At 39.3% G+C, this 18,193-nt stretch overlaps 1 protein-coding gene across 11 annotated transcripts in view; it reads left to right on the forward strand.

Moving 5' to 3' along the window:
* Positions 1–18,193, forward strand: part of dysf (dysferlin, limb girdle muscular dystrophy 2B (autosomal recessive)) — a 117,731-nt gene that overhangs the window by 45,250 nt on the left and 54,288 nt on the right. For 6 of the 11 annotated variants that reach the window (XM_044341582.1, XM_044341584.1, XM_044341585.1 and 3 more), the window contains 16 exons: positions 637–803; positions 1,536–1,650; positions 1,756–1,861; positions 1,949–2,091; positions 3,462–3,635; positions 4,004–4,088; positions 4,193–4,270; positions 8,732–8,913; positions 9,042–9,182; positions 10,160–10,189; positions 10,325–10,360; positions 10,815–10,856; positions 11,536–11,637; positions 12,241–12,402; positions 16,758–16,923; positions 17,013–17,086. In XM_044341582.1, the coding sequence (XP_044197517.1) occupies positions 637–803; positions 1,536–1,650; positions 1,756–1,861; positions 1,949–2,091; positions 3,462–3,635; positions 4,004–4,088; positions 4,193–4,270; positions 8,732–8,913; positions 9,042–9,182; positions 10,160–10,189; positions 10,325–10,360; positions 10,815–10,856; positions 11,536–11,637; positions 12,241–12,402; positions 16,758–16,923; positions 17,013–17,086 (1,803 nt within the window). The remainder of the gene's footprint in view (positions 1–636; positions 804–1,535; positions 1,651–1,755; positions 1,862–1,948; positions 2,092–3,461; positions 3,636–4,003; positions 4,089–4,192; positions 4,271–8,731; positions 8,914–9,041; positions 9,183–10,159; positions 10,190–10,324; positions 10,361–10,814; positions 10,857–11,535; positions 11,638–12,240; positions 12,403–16,757; positions 16,924–17,012; positions 17,087–18,193) is intronic. The other 5 variants (XM_044341586.1, XM_044341589.1, XM_044341591.1 and 2 more) reach the window with 1 other exon arrangement.

An 18,193-nucleotide genomic window follows, 5' to 3' on the forward strand; every position in this document is an offset into this window, starting at 1 on the left:
GATTACAGCGAGCAAAACCTCTTTCCAATGTGAACCCGTCCTTTAACAGCAACTTACAACAGCCTTCAGCACAAACAGTTCTACAGCTCTAAGTGCATTTCCATCAGTTTTCATTTGTGCATAAAAAAAAGCTGCAGACACGCCGGAAATTTAAACAAAAAGTTGAAACACTATGGAAAAGTTTTTACATTTGGCCAAAGTGAAAAAGTCTGAATAAATCATCAATCATGTGACTTAAAGGGACAGTTGCTTTTTTGCTCCACTGAAGAGACGAAAACATATCAGTGTGCAGTGATGAGGAAATTGTAACGTTCTTCAAATTAAAGCCTTAAACCAACATTTTGTCATATTTCTATCACATTTTCTTTTCCTACATTTGAGATTTGTCTTTTAATTACGTCATTCCTCCGTCAATTTATGCTGTTTTTGAATGGAAACCTCTTTATTGACAGTGACGGTCTGTAAATTAAGCACAAGTCAACACACTTGCAGTTATTCCTTCATATTACAGGTTTTTATGTGTTTTATATACATTCTTCATGTTTTATTTATCTAACATTGTACAAAAACGTCAAGATGCCGTGCTATGATGTCATCCCGTGACCCAGATCTGTCAAATCGTGTGTCTCTCTGTAGTATGAGAACCAGACCCGGCTCGCCCTGGTGGGCAGCTGGGGGACTACTGGTCTGACGTACCCCAAGTTCAGCGACGTCACCGGAAGAGTGAAACTACCCAAAGACAGTTTCAAACCCTCACCTGGCTGGACCTGGGCCGGAGACTGGTTCATCAGCCCGGAGAAGACGTGAGTCTGTGTGTGTGTGTGTGATAGAGGTGTGAATTTAGTATATTTAACCCCAACCATCATTATTGATTAATTATTTTGAGAGCCAGACAGAAATGTAAACATATTTTAGACCTTTTACCAAACTGTAAAACTTTGTATTTTAACTGATACCCAAGTTGCTTAATATGATTTCTTTATGTTTTTAATTTTTAAATATATATATATATATATATATATATATATATATATATATATATATATATATATATATATATATATATATATATATATATATGTGTTAATTAGTTTTTTGGGGGCATTTAAAAAATTGGAAAAAGACAAAGTAGAAAAAAGAAAAGAACAGAATCATCAGGTCATATCAGTCATATTGTAATTTATTTTTCATTTGGCTTCTTATTGATGATTTGATATGTTCATGAGGAAATATATTGAGTTATTAGTAAAGGTAATTTTTGTAAAAGTATCTGATTGTGTGTATTCATGTGTCTGAATGCTCTTTAATGCACTGTGCTGGCAATGGTTTGATCTTTTTCTGTTTTTTTTTTTATTTTTCTCTTTAGGATTTACATGTTTTTATTGTTTTTTAAGGGATTTTTAGATGTATATCTTTATAAAATCCTGTTCTGTTGTTGTACTGGGAGGCAGCATTTCAGTTTTTTTTGTGTATTCAAGTACACACAGTAAGAAAACGACAATAAACTAAATCTTGAATCTTTAATAATCTTTCAGACTGCTGTTCGACGTGGACGCAGGTCACATGATCTTCACGGAGGAAGTGTTTGAAAACCAGATGAGGTTACCGGGCGGACAGTGGATCGGCATGCCGGAGGGTTACACTGATGTGGTACGTGTGTGTGTGTTTATATATGTGTGTGTGTGTGTGTTTCTGTACATGTTACGGCTTCACTCACATCTCTGTAAATCTAAAAACCAAACGTGTGTGTGTCAGAACGGGGAGAAAGCGGTGCCGAAGGACGAGGTGGAGTGTCCTCCCGGCTGGGTGTGGGACGAGGTGGAGTGGAGCGAAGACCTCAACAGAGCTGTGGATGATCAAGGTACCGTTGATTAAACAAGAAAGCCTCTCCTTCAAAATCTACAGCTACATAATCCCAACCTGTGTGTGTTTATGTGTGTGTGTTCAGGCTGGGAGTACGGCATCACCATCCCTCCAGACCGCCGTCCCAAGTCCTGGGTACCGGCCGAGAAGATGTATCACACCAACCGACGGAGGCGTTGGATACGGTTGAGACGACGAGACCAGCAGAAGATGGAGGCTCTCCGGAAGGTAACGAGAGAGTTTTTAAACAGGTGAAACTGTTCTGGTTAAAGAGGTGAAAGATGATGAAAAGCTTCGTAGATCTGAGGAGAACTGCGGAGTCGGTGGGATGAATATCTGAGGGTTCAAGGCAGTTTAACCTTACAGACAGACATTTGGCCCTTTGTTCATGTAAAGATATTGATTAGTGCAGCTTTAAACTCAGAGTTTAATCACTTTCTATCCAGTTTTTTTTTACAGCAAAGAATAATTCAGCAACTGCAAGATGAAAATGTTGTCAGATGAAGTGTTTAAACTACTGAACGCCCATGAAAATATATAAGAAACACTGGCTGATAAAAGATCCACGATCATAGATTTTTATGTGCTGAGTGTGTGTTCACTACCACAAACACTTCATTACTTTTTACATTACTATTATTTTTTTGTTTTTCAAGAAAAAAATGATTTGTTTTTGACATCCACATATGATAAAAACAAACTTTTACCGTCATATAATCAGCTGTACATGGATTTAAAGCGCTTATTAAAAAGAAAGCTTATACAAAGACCTCCTAAAAACTCAAGACAACATAAACTGAATTACAATAAACAAGAATAACAGTTAACGTTTTGACACACTTAAATGTCTTTTTTTCATATGAGTTAAGTAGCTTATAGTGGTTGAAAGCTAAACTCAAAATAGATTTGATCAAGTATATGAAAGGACTAAATTTGTTAAGCTGCTGGATATAGATTCAGAATAATGCTGCTGAACTCCGGTTGTGGGTTTGATGAAGAGGAAGATTTCTGAGGAGACAAAGACTCATTTTCTTCCCCATTTGCTATTTTTATTGTCTTAAAAACAATACATGTTTACATAATTATTTCTCCCTTATTCCATACGCTGTGTTTACCTGTTTATGTGTTCATTATAGTCATGTACTTACATCATGTTGTCTCTCAAGTATGTAAATGCTTTGACATCTTTTTAAACCAAAATGTCTAAATGCTAATAAAGCTTCACTGCATTGAATTGAGTCAAGAGATGATGGATAGAAATAGAGAATATGCAGCTGTTAATTAATATTAATATGGATCAATAATCTCTTTTACATCCAGTTCAGCCAATAAACATTTAATTTTCATCAGCTGGATTCTCACAACAGTCCTCAGTCTTCATCATGTCATCCTCTAATGTAGCGTAGTTTCCTGTATGAACCACTAGATGGCGGTCTAGTCGCACAAATGAGCAAAAGAAGAGCTGAGATGTAACTTCAGCTTCTGGGTTCAAAACATGTCACTTTAAACTTGTGTTACATCATATTATCTGAGTTTATATCTTTGTTCAGAGATAAAAAATAATGGAATGAATCATGAATGTGTGTCTGTGTTTACAGCAACGTCCGGACGAGGCGGAGAGGGAGGGCTGGGAGTACGCCTCGCTGTTCGGCTGGAGGTTCCACCTGAAGCCGAGGAAGACGGACAGCTTCAGGAGGCGCAGGTGGAGGTGCCGCATGGAGCCGCTGGAGAAGACGGGACCGGCCGCCATCTTTGCTCTGGAGTGCTCTCTGGTGAGAGAGACACAAGTTTAAACACACCGAAGAAGAAAAAAAAACATGTTTACTGATGCGATTTCTGGACTTTTCACATTCATAAAACGTCAAATAACTGCATTTAAGATAAACTACAAGACCAAAAGCTGAAGTTTGCTTCCATTTAGCCACAAAAGAATGAGTGAAGTCGCTCATTTTTGGCTACGTTGTGTATATTAAGACTTTTAAAGACCCTGCAGAAGGAAAACATGCAGCAATTATTCATGAATATTGTATTTTATAGCAGCTTCAAATCAGAGTTTTCTATTCTTCTTTATTCTGAATGTCATCTTCCTCCTTTTTTGGCCTTCTTCCTGTCAATCCTCTTCCTCCTCTTCCTCTCACAGAGCAGCATAGAGGACAAGAACGACGACAAGTCAGTCACAACCACGTTCGGAGTCAACCGACCGACCATATCCTGTTTCTTTGACCGTAAGACAGCGTACACTCTTTACTTTATCTCTTCTTTATCTCCTCCACCTTCTTCTTCTACTTCTTTTTTCCCAGTATAATGACGTATGTGTGTGTGTGTGTAGGTGGAACCCGCTACCACTTGCGCTGCTACCTGTACCAAGCCAGAGACCTGCTGGCTATGGACAAAGACAGCTTCTCAGGTAACGTATAGCGAGTTATTTAAAATCTTTGACATGTTTCCCATCATGCATCTGTCACGTATCAGTATTTATGCTAGTAAACTGCGCCATCTGGTGGCTGGAAAGTGAACTTAAACATGCAATCACACACTCAGTCCACCAGTAACAGTCCCAAACAACTTGCAGATCGAATTGTTCCACCAGCTTCTGAAACTCGTCTCAATCTCTCAGTCAGTATTTTCTGTCATTTGTCCAAAACTCTTCTACAACACTCGCTTTTAGAAGTTGAATGATACATTTTTCTACATGCACAAAACACTACAGTGCCCACGAAACAGCTCAGTCACCAGAATAACATGTTGGCATCGTACATTTCTGCAAAAACCACACGATGCATCGAATCTCTACATGTAACAACGTAGCAGCGTATCGACATCTCTACACTCCGTATCTCAGGGAAAAGTAATGTAGCTCAGATGACATGTGTGTGAGCTCACTTCCATGTCGAAAGAAAGTTGAAAAAGCATCAAAGCAGCAGAGACCACTCACTGTTCGAGGCTACCGCTTGCTTCCCGCTTCGACCGACAGACGTGGATGTGTATTTTTAGCGAGACGTCTCTCTGGCGACAAAATGGTGTATTCTATAACCCAAACCATCTTTCCTTAACCAAGTGGTTTCGGTGCCCAAACCTTAACCAGATCTTAACCTCAGCCTTGTCACATCATAAAACATCATTATCCAGCTAATAACGGCTGTTTAATGTGTCATTAAATGACACTAGAAAAGCTTAAAATGCGATCCGACATTTAAAGCGTAGAGAAACGTACGACGCCAGTGTTTTATTTTGGCGATTGAGGTGCATGAGAAGCTATTCGGGTGCTTGGCGTCGCTGCAGCTTGGTTTCGTCTTTATCCAAAAAAAACCTCTTTTCGAGCTCTTTAGCTGTAATCTCCGTCGTCTAAAAACTTGTCCAAATGAACCGCAGCACCTCGTCTCACCTCTTTTTTTTTTTTTTTTAGTTTTTTGTGTTATTATGAAGGGAAATAAGATTTTTAATGAGGTTTTCCTACTTCTGCAGCAGCTCTGTATTGAAACTAAAGACGTTTAGAGCTTTAATATTATGCAAATTAAAGCTTTAAACAATAAGAGCATTAAAACAATAATGATTTAACTGTTAAAAGCTCATTATTATTATTATTAGTTTGATGTTTCTGCACTGCTGCATCAGGGAGAGACTGGATAGTTACTGAAAGAAAGACTGACACAGGAAGGGGGAGAGCAAAAAAAAAAAAAAGAAAAGAAAAGAGAAAATGCTTTTCTTTTATTCAAAGAGGTCATGGAAACTACGGCTACTGTGTGTGTGTGTGTGTGTGATAATCAGAAACCCCACCGCAGATGTAAAAACAGAGACGGAGCTTTAAAAGACGGGGAGGGATGAGTAGACGGAGAAAAGAGAAGAAATGATAGATGATCGAGATACAGATGGAAGGAGGGAGGTTTGGTTAAAAAAAAGAGGGAAAGAAAGAAAGAAAGAGCATCCTGGCCCCTGACTGAAATGATAAATTAGTATCACTCTCGCCCCTTGTTAGCGCACACACACACACACACACACACACAGTGTAACGGATGAGTAGAGTTGATGGATGGCTTTCAGTTGTGTGTTAATCTGGTATTACATGGCGTCTGGGCGGCCATGATTAAAGACTGACTCAACTATCAAACACTGACTTCCTTCTGTCTGTTTCTACCTACCGGGCTAAATCTCTCTGTCTCTCCGTCTCTCTTTCTCTTTCTCTTTCTTGTCATTCTGTCTTCCATCCTTTCATTTTGTCTTCCTTTCTTTCTTTCTGTCTTTCTTGTCTCATTTTCAGTGATGATCCATATTCCCACATCTAGAAATCTCTTTTTTTCTCCAATCTTCTCCGTCCCTCCTTCATTCTTCTCTCTCTCTCGTTGTCCCTCACCCTTTCTTTCCCCCCATCTTTCTCCTCCTTTCTTTATCTCTGTAGTTCTGTCTTTTTTTTTGCCCTTCTGTCTTTCTTTCTATGTGTCTAAATCTCTTTATTTCCATCTTTCCATCTTTCTTTCTGTCACACTTTCTTTCTTTCTCTTTTATTTTTTAGTGATGATAGTCTCACATCTAGAAATCTCTCTTTTCCTCCAGTCTTCCCTCTCTTCTATCCCTCCTTCATCCTTCTCTCTCTCCATCATTGTCATCATCATGTCATTTTGTCTTCCTTTCCTTGTCTTTCTCATCTTTTGTCTTTCTTGTCCTTGTATCATTTTCAGGGATGATCTAAATTCCCACATCTAGAAATCTCTCTTTTCCTCCTTCATTCTTCTCTCTCGTGTCTAAATCTATTTATTTCCATCTTTCTGTGTCTGTCTTTCTCTCTTTCTGTCCCACTTTCTATATTTCTTTCTTTCTTTTATAAAAAGAAAAAGTCCTATATCTAGAAATCTCTCTTTTCCTCCAGTCTTCCCTCTCTTCCATCCCTCCTTCATCCTTCTTTCTCTCTCTCTCTCTCCATCCTTCACCCTTTCCTCCCTCCATCTCTCCGTCTTTCCCCTCCCTCCCTTTCTTTCTTTCTTTCTCCCTCTCTCTCCTCAGTGTTCATTGTGTTTATGTACCCCTGTGGCTCCCACTGGGACCCTGACTACCGCTGCTTCCCCTCCACACACACACACACACACACACACACACACACACACACACACACACACTGTACAGACGCACCACCCATGGTGACCCATTCAATTACCGTCCATTCCCAACAGCCCATTAGCTCATATAAACAGCAATACAAACAGCCCAGGGGGGTTATGTAAGTTTGTGTGTTTGTGTGTGTGCGTGCGTGTGTGTGTGTGTGTGTGTGTGTGTGTGTGTCAGTTGCAGGGTTAATTGAGGGCTGGTGGGAAAATGCAACTTAGCTTCTGTTTACCCTGATGCTAACGGCTCCATAGAGACTCTTTCCCCCGGCCTGGAATAACAAACTACTCGCTCTGTATGTGTGTCACTGTACATGTATGTGTGTGTGTGTGTGTTTTTATGCATGTGTCCACATTGAAAGTCATATGTGTGTGTGTGTGTGTGTGGCTGTGTTAACATGGAGGAGAGTGGTTGTGACCTGGAATAACAAACCTCTCCGAGCGGCGTTCCCAGCCCTCCGTCTCGAGCTCGGCATTCCCAAGCTGCTGATGTCACCGAGTGGGACGCCAGGATAGTTTAGACACACATATTTAAGTTTGGACCGCTATACTTGCGAGGACCCTGATTAAGAATGCATTCCCGAGCTCCAACGCTAACCTCATCCTTTACTGACATCGTAGGACAGGAACTTCAGCTGAGGCTCATAAACGGCTGCTGGAAACCTGTTGTTACTGCTTCTCTGCTGTTTTATTCAGGCTCAGTTTACATTGTTTACAACAGTATTTTCATTTTAACTTTCTAAAATTGTTTTCAGCTGATTTCTCTAAATGTGAAGCACTTTCTTGCATGAATGGTGCCATAAAGTTGGGTCACTTTTGCACCTGTAGTTCCCTTCATTTGACCATGCACAAGGAAAAATTGGTACATTATTACCTTTTAGCTCTGGGCCTCATTTCCCAAAAAGCATTTTAAGACTAAAATCTATCTTACAAACCTTCTTAAACTTAAGTGGTGTTTCCCAAAAGCATCTTAAGACTGTTAGAAATGATTGCAGATTAAGAAGTGACTCCTAAACACTTTTTAGGAGGATAAAAGCATCTTAAGAAGCAACGCAAGTTGCAGGAGGAACCGAGAACTAGGGTAAACGTCCTTATTAAGCCCACCAAATCCACTTTTCAGACATTTTTCATATATAATGCCCCAATTTAAGTGAGAACATTTTTGTTAAAATGAAAGCCTAATCTCTCATTTGAAATGTCAATAATTAATTTATACCAATTTCTAATGTTTTTATTGTTTAATTTGTCAAAATATGTCAAAAGTCTGGCATGGGTTTAATGGGTACATAACTTAATGGGTGTTCCAAATTGGCCCACTTCATGATTTGTAGATAAATAAATATATATATTAAAAAATCTTGAGAATACAAACTTGTTCTATTCAAATCTGTAATCTCTTAGCTCTCAAAAGCTATTTTCATTTTGTCTCCACTTCATTCCTACATGTTTTATTTAAGTTTTTATTGTTTTTGTGCATTTTTAAGTCTGTAATTTTACCATGAACACCTAAGTTTTTTTGTTAAGTGATGTAAAACGAGTGATGTTGATGTTTAAATCAGAAAGTAAAACTAATCCAACACACACACAAGTTAATTCTTGTAGAAATTGTGCACAAGTTTAAGAGTGTTTGTAGAAAACACTCTTAACTTTTAAGATTGATCGTTATTGATCATTATCGTTATCAGACCTACCAGTCACCAAGTATTTTATAGCAACAAAATGGATTTATTGATATTTATTAAGGTTGTGTTTGGTTGTTTGACTCCCTCCAGACCCCTACGCCATTGTGTCCTTCCTCCATCAGTCCCTGAAGACGGTGACGGTGCGCAACACCCTCAATCCCACCTGGGACCAGACGCTCATCTTCTATGAGGTGGAGATTTTTGGCGACCCCGAGGTCGTGATGGCCAATCCGCCAAACATTGTGGTGGAACTTTACGACCAGGATACCTACGTGAGTGTTTGTGAAGACCTTGTGTGTGTCTATTTTGTCCTTGCTGAGGCTGGACTGTCGCTCTTTTTGCAGTAGCTTCTAACTTTCTTGCCAAACAAATAAACGTTTCTGATTAAATATGTGTCTAGGGAGCGGATGAGTTCATGGGCCGCTGTGTGTGCCAGCCCTCCTTCTCTCCTTCCCCTCACTTGGCCTGGTTCCCGATTCATCTAGGGGAGAAAAACGCCGGCGAACTGTTGGCCGCCTTCGAGCTCATACGCAGAGAAAAGGTCAGAGGGTCAAGCCTCCGTTCTTAGCATCATCACCGCTTTGTGAATCTGTTTTGCTCGTCTTCCTCCAACGTCTGTTGTTCTCTTTTTCCTCTTCATCATATTTATATTTCGAAAAATGCATGTTGTGTTTAAGGGTTTCGGGAATACGGATACTTTATCCGGGTGCATCAGTTTTTGAGGTTGAGAGAACAATTTTAGATATGTGAGTGGGTGTAAGTGAGTCCAAGCTCAGGTCATCATGACCGGACTGCTGCAACTCGCTCCTGGTTGGACTACCAGCATGCATTGTTAAACCTCTACAGAGGATTCAGAACGTAGCGGCACATCTGGTGTTTAACCGACCAACCTAAACGAGCTCATGTCACACCTCTGTTCGTCCACCTCCGCTGGTTTTCCCGGTGTCGGCTCGCAAAAACTTCAAAGCTTTGATGCTTCCCTTCAAGGCGACTGATGTAAATGCGCCCTCCTTGTGTCATGAATGACGTCTGGTAACACCATCAGTGCCTGGTACAAAGTCACAATCCAGACTCTTCTAGATTGTGGTTTTGTGATGGTGGAATTGAGCGACCGAGCTCTGCTGACGTCTTTGGTGCATTAAAGAAACGCACTGAACACCTCAACGCTTGAGTCCCTTTAACCTTTTAGCACTTTATTGATTGTTGCACCTCTTTGTTGCTGTTTTTGGTATTATACACTTGCCTACTTCCAGTTGTTTCTTACTTAAAATTTTAAAAAAAATCTTCTGTCTAATGCCATTTCTCATTGCATTTGTCCCTACTGAGCTACTTGAGAATTCGTACTGGTTCAGTCTTCTAATGACAATGACAAAAATGTAAATGAGTGTTTATATAATACATTTGGCTTAAATGGGAGGTGATGGTATGATGTCTGACCTTTAATCCAGTATTTTAAAAATGAAATAACTGAATAATCTTAATTAAAAAATAACTTATCCCTCCGTTTTCTGTCTACAGCCAGCAGTTCACCATATTCCAGGTCAAGAGGTCAGTTTCTCTTTTTCATTTTTTCCTTTTCCTTTTTTATTTGGTTTATTTCTCTTTATTTCCCCTTTTTTCCGTTTGTTGTCGAACATTTTCAGCCTCTAAAATCAAACTTCTCTGTTCCTCTTTCACACACAGGGAGACATCTTGACTTCCTCCCATGTTCTAGATGAGGTAACGCCGCACTGACACTGACTACAGGTCACACTTTTATTTAACGTTGTTCATCTTGTCAACACTTTGACTGATTGATCTGAATACATACGTGTAAGTTGAAATATTAATTAGATTAAAATGACAGAAAAAGAGAGTTCAACTGCAACATTATACAATAGAAGCACATACAGTCAAGAGCGTGGAAATCTGCAGAATTGGGAATACTTAATTGGATTTAATGTCTCTGGTGACAACAAATCGTTGAGAAATGTAAAGTAACTAAAACACATTTGAGTCCTGATGAATGAATGATTTTGTATTTTCCTCATAATGTGTGCAGAACATTTTATACATAATGCTGATTATAATAATGAGATTTTCCACCTGAGGTACTTCTACAGTATTTTTTCATTTCTCTGCTCTTTGTCTTTGTCGTCTGTTTTTTTCTTCTCTGTCTTTGTTACTTCCTCAGTTAATTCTTCCAGGATTCCTCTCTGAAAGCCTGCAGCAATGGGTACAAAGTGGACACTTACTGTTTGCCATTTCTTCATCGTCATTGTCTTTCACAACCCGAAATCCCCCACTAACAGCATTTTAGTTTCAGTTGTATGCGGTATTTTTGTTTTTGTACAGAAGGCCTGAGATGACTTTTCTACTTAAAGTTTTCTCATGATCACTTTTTTTTTTTTTTTTTGTAATCCAGAGAAAAGTTTTGTATAATTGTTTTGTGATCTTCTACAATTTCTACAAGCTGTTTCTTTATGATCTCAGAATAATTATTAATTATGGTCCTTTTTTAATGAAAACAATGTTCATTCAATCATCATTTCTTAGATAAAATAGTAATATGACAGATAATTAAATGCATGTCTTCTCGAGCCTTCTGTAGATTTTTAATTATGCCTGTTGTTATTTTTAATGAGTTCCTTTTGTTGAAGACACAAATGCAGAAAAAAACAGTTTTTCCTTGTCTTGAATGTGATAATTGTGTAGTTTTAACACTCTAAAACTCATCTGACTTGTTGAAACTAAATACGAAGTCATCTAACAGTTGCTTACATTGTTTTATGTCGCCTTGAAAATCAAAACTTGCCTGGCTGCAAACATCATGGCTCCATGTCTCGTGTTATCTCGTTTGTCTCTTGTCGATGACCTGTCTCTGACTCATCGCTGTCCCGCTTTCCCATTGGCAGCCGGAGGAGTCGGACCTTCCGTACCCGCCCCCTCAGAGAGAGCCCAACGTCTTCGTGGTTCCTCAGGGCATCAAACCTGTTCTTCAGAGAACCGCCATTGAGGTACCATGATACGTGCCAAAAACAAACTTCCTCTCAGTTGCAGCACTTTGATGGAAACTCCTTCTCAACTTAAAGGAATATTCCACCGAAAATGTTTGGAGTATTGCGTACTAACCTCCCGTAGGCTTCAACGGTAGCTCTGAAAAATTGGTAGCTTGTCGATTGTTTTCCATTTGGCGTCTCCATCCCCTGCACCACCTCTTGAAAACGAACGACAGTGCTTTATATTTAGCATTGGTGGGTCTATGCTGCTCTCTGCTGGACAACAATGAAATGCAAAACACTTCCTCACTTCTTTGTTTGTTGTGATTTGATTTTAATGTGGCATTGGAAAAAAACATTTAATTCAGTTATTAAAGACAAAAAGATAAAAAATATATATCCTTTTACCATGTTTTTAATGTCATTATAACACAGTAAATACATACTTAAAAAGGAAAAACATATAACAATCTAATTTGTTTTTATTTAGGCATTTTAAATCTTCCATATTAGTCTGACAAAACACGCAATTATGACATTTTATAGACTAAAGAATTGTTTCATTAATGGGAAAAAATAAAGAGATAATAACAATACTTCTGTTTCTCTCCTGACCTGCAGATCTTAGCGTGGGGCGTTCGTAACCTGAAGAGTTTCCAGCTGGCCAGCGTTTCCACCCCGAGCCTGCAGGTGGAGTGCGGCGGCGTCACGATCCTGAGCTGCGTCATCCGCAGCATGAAGAAGAAGCCAAACTTTGACGACAACATTCTCATGCTTGATGTGGTGAGAACATGGAAGACCCATGCTGTACTGTACATACACACACACACACACACACACACATTATACAGATGTAATCAGCGGAGAGGCCCTGCTGCTTTCATGGCTAATGAGTTCCGCTGTGATGTGGTTTGCATCAGTCATTTATCTTCATCAGCGGAGCCACAATAATGTCAGTGGAGCAAAACTACTGGACTTTACTGTTCCTTTCCTTCCCCAAAAAAGTAGAAATCTTCTGTTAGTAATTCTGCTATAAGAAGTCACATATTTTAGACGCTTCCAGCTCGGTTCCAGTTTGATCACAAGGAGAAATTATTTCAACCTTTGTGCGGTTCAGAGTTGTAAAGATGCAGGGTGGTGGATTTCTACCATGACTACCAGTAAATACTGTATATATATTGGACTCTGGAACAAATGCTGACTGGATGCTTTTAAACTGCAAGTCACTGAAAAACGAGTACGTATGTCTCCAAAACACTGAGACTTACTATTGACCCTGAAAAAGCTTTTTTATTTATGACATCTAGAGTGAAAAAATCCCCTCAACAAGAATATTTCTCAAAAGATTTTATGGCTAAAATGTGTAATTCAGCACATTTCAGCCTTCGCGCTGACGAAGGAAAAATAAAACCGCTTTGCCGAGGCTTTTAAAATTAACAAGGGTGTTCAGCGCTGACATGTTTCACGATGCCATTAGCTCGCCCAGGAGGAGCGGCCGGGTGAACCTTGTTGAATAGTCTTGAAATTCCAAGTTTAGGAAGTTGATATGAGCTAGTTTCTGGCCCAATTTGGCTGCAGTAGTGATTCTCTTTTAAATTTTTTGGTGCCGTTACCAGTTCTCACTGTGTTACTGGCAACATTTGGCATCTTTACTTGTACTCCAGTTTGAACCACAGGGAGCGACGATTAAGACTGCAGTTTTATGTGGCACCCAAAAGGCTAAAGCTGTCGAAACTCTTTCAAGAAGGAATAGATCAAACCTTACTCATGCAAACTAGTTACCGCAACAACAGCTGCTTTCTTCTGTTGCTTTTATGCAGCTACAGTGTTGTTTATTTGCTTCATTGTTACAGCTAATAAACAATCAGGCATTCGGCATTCCTCTTAACTAGTTAATCATTTTGTGGTCAGGGATCATCACCGGTTAAAAATGTATCCCAGAATCATTTGCTGACATGGCTGTTCTGGATTCTGGGAATCAGATCTATTGAGGTTTTCAGCTGTCAACTCACCACTTAATTAATCAATAAGTTATAGGTGATAGTCATAGTCAACAAGTCTGATTCATAATGATTCATCTCTGCAGCACTGTGTGTCAGCAGAGATCTGCAGAGGCCAGAGGAACATTTCTGATAAATCTTTCCATTGGAATAACGATTTGTGTCCTTAAATTACAAATTTACATGCTTATTATTATTATTTAATTCCCTTAATATCTAATCTCATCTTGAATAATTCCCTAATATTTCAATTTGTTTCCTGGCGTATTGCTGACTTTCACAACATAGAGCGTAAGGAGCAAGTTAATACTTTGAGAAGAGAGTTTAGTCCTTACTACTATCTATTTACAGAGCTTTCAACCACGTCTAACAGTGTAGTTTTTTATGTTTTAGCAATATAAAGACACAAATCTTTATTTAAGGGGTATAAATGGATGAATTCAGGGAAGTAAATAAGTACAATGAGTCCACAAATAAGTAATTTGAGGGAACAGTTTATCAGATATCCCCTACTTGTTGCTCCTTGAAGCTGCACAAGTGCCTCCCAGAAGACTTGAAGCTGCTTTTGATTAAGACGAATCTAATCTACCGTTAACCTCAGCTTCACCGTCACCCTGTTAGTGGTTATGATACAGAAACATCTGCCCGAGCAAGGTCGTTTGTTTGTTATTCAGATCTAACGCCGTCCTCCGAGAATATATTTCCACTGAAATTTACATCGGTGCCATCACATTCCACAAAAGTGTTTTTCTTATGAAAAGCTAAGCTGAAATATGGAAATGTTATGCACATTTTTTCCAAACAGCAGCTCCAGAATGGGCTGTTAGAGTTTTATGTTAATAATATTAAGGCCTGAAGTTGATCACCTCAGTGTTTTATTATGACAGCTTTAACTGGAGTATGGAAATGTTCACATATTTTTCCTTTAAATACAGATCCTTACTTTGGCTGCGGCAGTTTAATGCTAACAAGATTAAGGTCTTGTGTTGACCACCGCAGAAGTATGACAGCCTCAACTGGACTGTGGAAATATGCACATATTTTTCCCTCAAATTCAGCTCCTGAACCAGGTCCAAGCATTTAATGTTAACAATATTAAGGTCTTAAGTTGAATGAGTAAGTGTTTTCATATGCCACGGGGGCATAAGAAAATGTCATGTGCATAGTTTCCTTAAATACAGCTCTTTGAAGGGTCTAACCACCTAATGTTAGCTCTAAGTTTATTGTGTGAGTTTAGCATCATCAGCTCTACTTAAGCCTTTTTTAAAGCCAGAGAGGTCAAATGGATTACAAGTCTTTTTCTTCCTTGAGCCCGCCTGGCTACAAGAGAGTATTAAAGGGATATTGTCTTTAAATGTTGCTGCTGTAAAAATCTTGAAAAGTTTAAAATTGAGGCCGGTTGCATGAGTTCAAGCAGCAGAAGCAGCAGCTTTGAAATCGACTCCAGCAGTTTGTCTCTCGAGCTTGTCGTGCATTTTTTTTTTGTGCAACATCAGCCGTATCTCAGCTCTCTGTAAAAAAAAACCCCAGAAAAGGTTAAGTGAAGTCAAGCTGATCACATTAATGTCTTGTTATGACAGCGCCGAGGGATTCTTGAAAACCCCCCCAAATCCACATAAAGATGCCGCATGAGCTTCTTCTGCTGACGCTTAACGTATATTATCAGCAGCGACACGAGAGATTTTCAAGTGATGGTCTGCTTGTGTTCTGAAGCCGGTCGCCGCTCACACACGAGCTGAGATGTAGGAAATATAAGATGTGCGACTTGATTGGCAGTTACTGGGATTGAAAATGACAGATTGAACTCTCTGTAGCACTGAGCTTCAGAAGGGGTCGTGCAAGTTTTCCCTCTCGTCAAAATAATCAAAGTCAGAAAAACATGCCGTTCACAAATCCTGCTCATTACTAATAATGATGATGATTGGAGGATGATTATTGCAGTGCTAGTCAAGAAGTTTCATGTAGATTTGAGGGAAGAGTGTCATATCATATCTTCCACTTAGTTCAGGGTCTTCTTGATTCCTCCTCTGGATTATTGTACGTCTGTCCCTCGTGTTGCTTTCTCTCACTGAGGCCTCGTCGCACACGTGCAGCATCTGAGCGATTATCGTCTGGTTTATGGCTGCTCATTTGCGGCCACATCTTGTTGTATTTCCAACATGGCGCACACATGGATCCTTTGAATCCTTTTAACGTTGGCGATGATAATGGAGGGTATAGCTACTTATTACTTGTAACCACTCGGAGTAATTGTCAGCAAATGATCTTTGAAAGAGACGTCATTAACAAACACACAGATGTTGTGCTAAAGTTGGTAAATGTAATTGATTTTTAAGTTTTCATGGGGCTGATGATGCTGATCTCACACTATAAACTTTTCCTCCTTTCCTCACTTACTGTAATTATGTTGCTCAGCTTTGTCAATTTAAATATTTATTTCAAAATAAAACGATAAAACCTAATACAAAAGGGGCTGTTGGATGGAAGGATGCCATGAGGTAAACACAACATTTGTGATGAAGTTTGCATGAAAAAGAAGTTAAACTGTATAAATATATTGCTGGATTAGTAAAATACTTGCATATATTTCCTGCTACTGAGGTGCAGCTTGGCACTGGCACTTTATTTTGAAAAGCAATAATTCTAATTGTCAAGTGTAACACAAGTCATGCTGACATTAGATGACAGTCATTAGTTTCATGGTGCCTTCTTTCTAAAATTATCACAGGATGGAAAAGAACAGACTGAGCCATGTTGTCATTTAAAGTAAATGTTGATGTTCACGGTTTCACTTTTACATGTAAACATTTATTTAAAATGCTGAACTCAGATTTCAAAATAAAGCGATGTTTGCGCTCTGATTCCCCGCACGAAGATTAAATCTCTACGTCATTTCTTCCTTTAGATGGGAGGGGTCAGCAAAGGTGTAACGGTGCCCTGATTGGACGGTCAACAAGCCGTGACCAATCAACTTCAGACAGTCAGCAGCCATAGCCAATCAGCATCAGGCAGGCAGGTGGCATAACCAATTAGAGTCAGGGAGCCCAAGAGCAGCCGTAGGTCATAGCTCATGGTGTCTTTTTCTGTCCCGTTTCTTTCTTTTTTATAGTCTCTCTTTCTCTTTCGTCCTCTCCACAGAGACTTCCCTGTGAGGAGCTCTACATGCCGCCCATCGTAATCAAAGTCATCGACAACCGTCAGTTCGGCAGGAAGCCGGTGGTCGGTCAGTGCACCATCCGGTCGCTGGAGGATTTCCGGTGCCACCCGGAGGAGGAGCGAGTGGAGGAGGTGGAGGAAGGGAGAGGTACGACACGGAGAGATGGGTTGATCTGTAGCGAACAGGCAGACTAATAATTAATATTAAAAACATCTCTCTGCTGTGTGTTTGTTTAGGTGAAATGCCCCACTTCGTTAGCGGGGACGTTCTGATTGACATCGATGATCGGGAGCTGCTCATACCTGAACAGGTAAAACCATCCTGTCAGTTAGCTGGTTTAATAATAAGTACAGTTACCATAAATGAAGAAAAATACTGCCTTTACCCTGAATGTGACTTTTCTTATGTCCCATGAAAAGCCCAAAACCAACAGTGTATCAGTCCGTCTCTGAACACTTTGACTTTACTTCCCTCTCAGTCCTGAACCCACTGAAGATGTAAAGCTCTTAAAAAAGTTCACAAATATGGTTTTATTTAACAAAAAGGCTGAGTAATATTTTAAAACATCAGGGCACTGTAGTTTTTAGCAAACAGTACTTGAATTGGAGTGAATAGCACATATGGTAGGGACTATTTTCAGCGGTGGATTAATACACATTTGCTGTGCTAGTGAGTATTTCTGGCAGCAGGTATGTTGTATGTTGGATTGATCGGTGTATGTGGGATTAAGTGTTTATGGTAATAAATTGAGGTGGAACTCTAAGGCACAGAGGAACAAGATATATCAGGCTTTTGATAAACACAATACTTGTTAGTATAATCTATCACTTAAAAGAAAATCTATTTTATATGTAGAAAAAGGAGTATAAGGCACAAACTGAACTAAAAGCTTCCAGAGTTTATAGTAAAACTGAGCAAATTTATTGAACTTTTAGCTCCTTTTTGGAAAAGTTCTGGCAAACACATAAAAGCTTCACTGTGATGCGTTTTTAATTTGAAGCAGCAGCAGAAGGAAATGTTCAGTAACACTGTTCTAATTTGTCCGTAGCGACTGGTGAACAGGGAGGCTTCTGTCAATGAGATAAAATTACAAACACTTACACAAGCGGAGTACATGCATGAACTGTTTTCCTGTGAATTACTTGTTAATCACAGGAATGGGGGGACTCCACCACCAAGGATGAAAACGTCTATACAAGGAGATAATTACTGAATGTAAATATTTTGAATTGCAGAAACCATGTTAAATGTGACTAGTATCAAAAATGGGGTTTGAAATAATAAAAACCTTTATGATAATCACTTTAATCTGGAAGTGTGCGCTACCTGAAAGACAAAGATCAGGGCAAGAAAGACCCTTTCAGTTTAAGTGTTACATACATGGAGGTTGTTTAGTTTAGTAGTGATTTGATTTAAA

The sequence above is a fragment of the Thunnus albacares genome, chromosome 22 (genome assembly GCF_914725855.1).
Source record: "Thunnus albacares chromosome 22, fThuAlb1.1, whole genome shotgun sequence".
Classification (NCBI taxonomy): Eukaryota; Metazoa; Chordata; class Actinopteri; order Scombriformes; family Scombridae; genus Thunnus; species Thunnus albacares.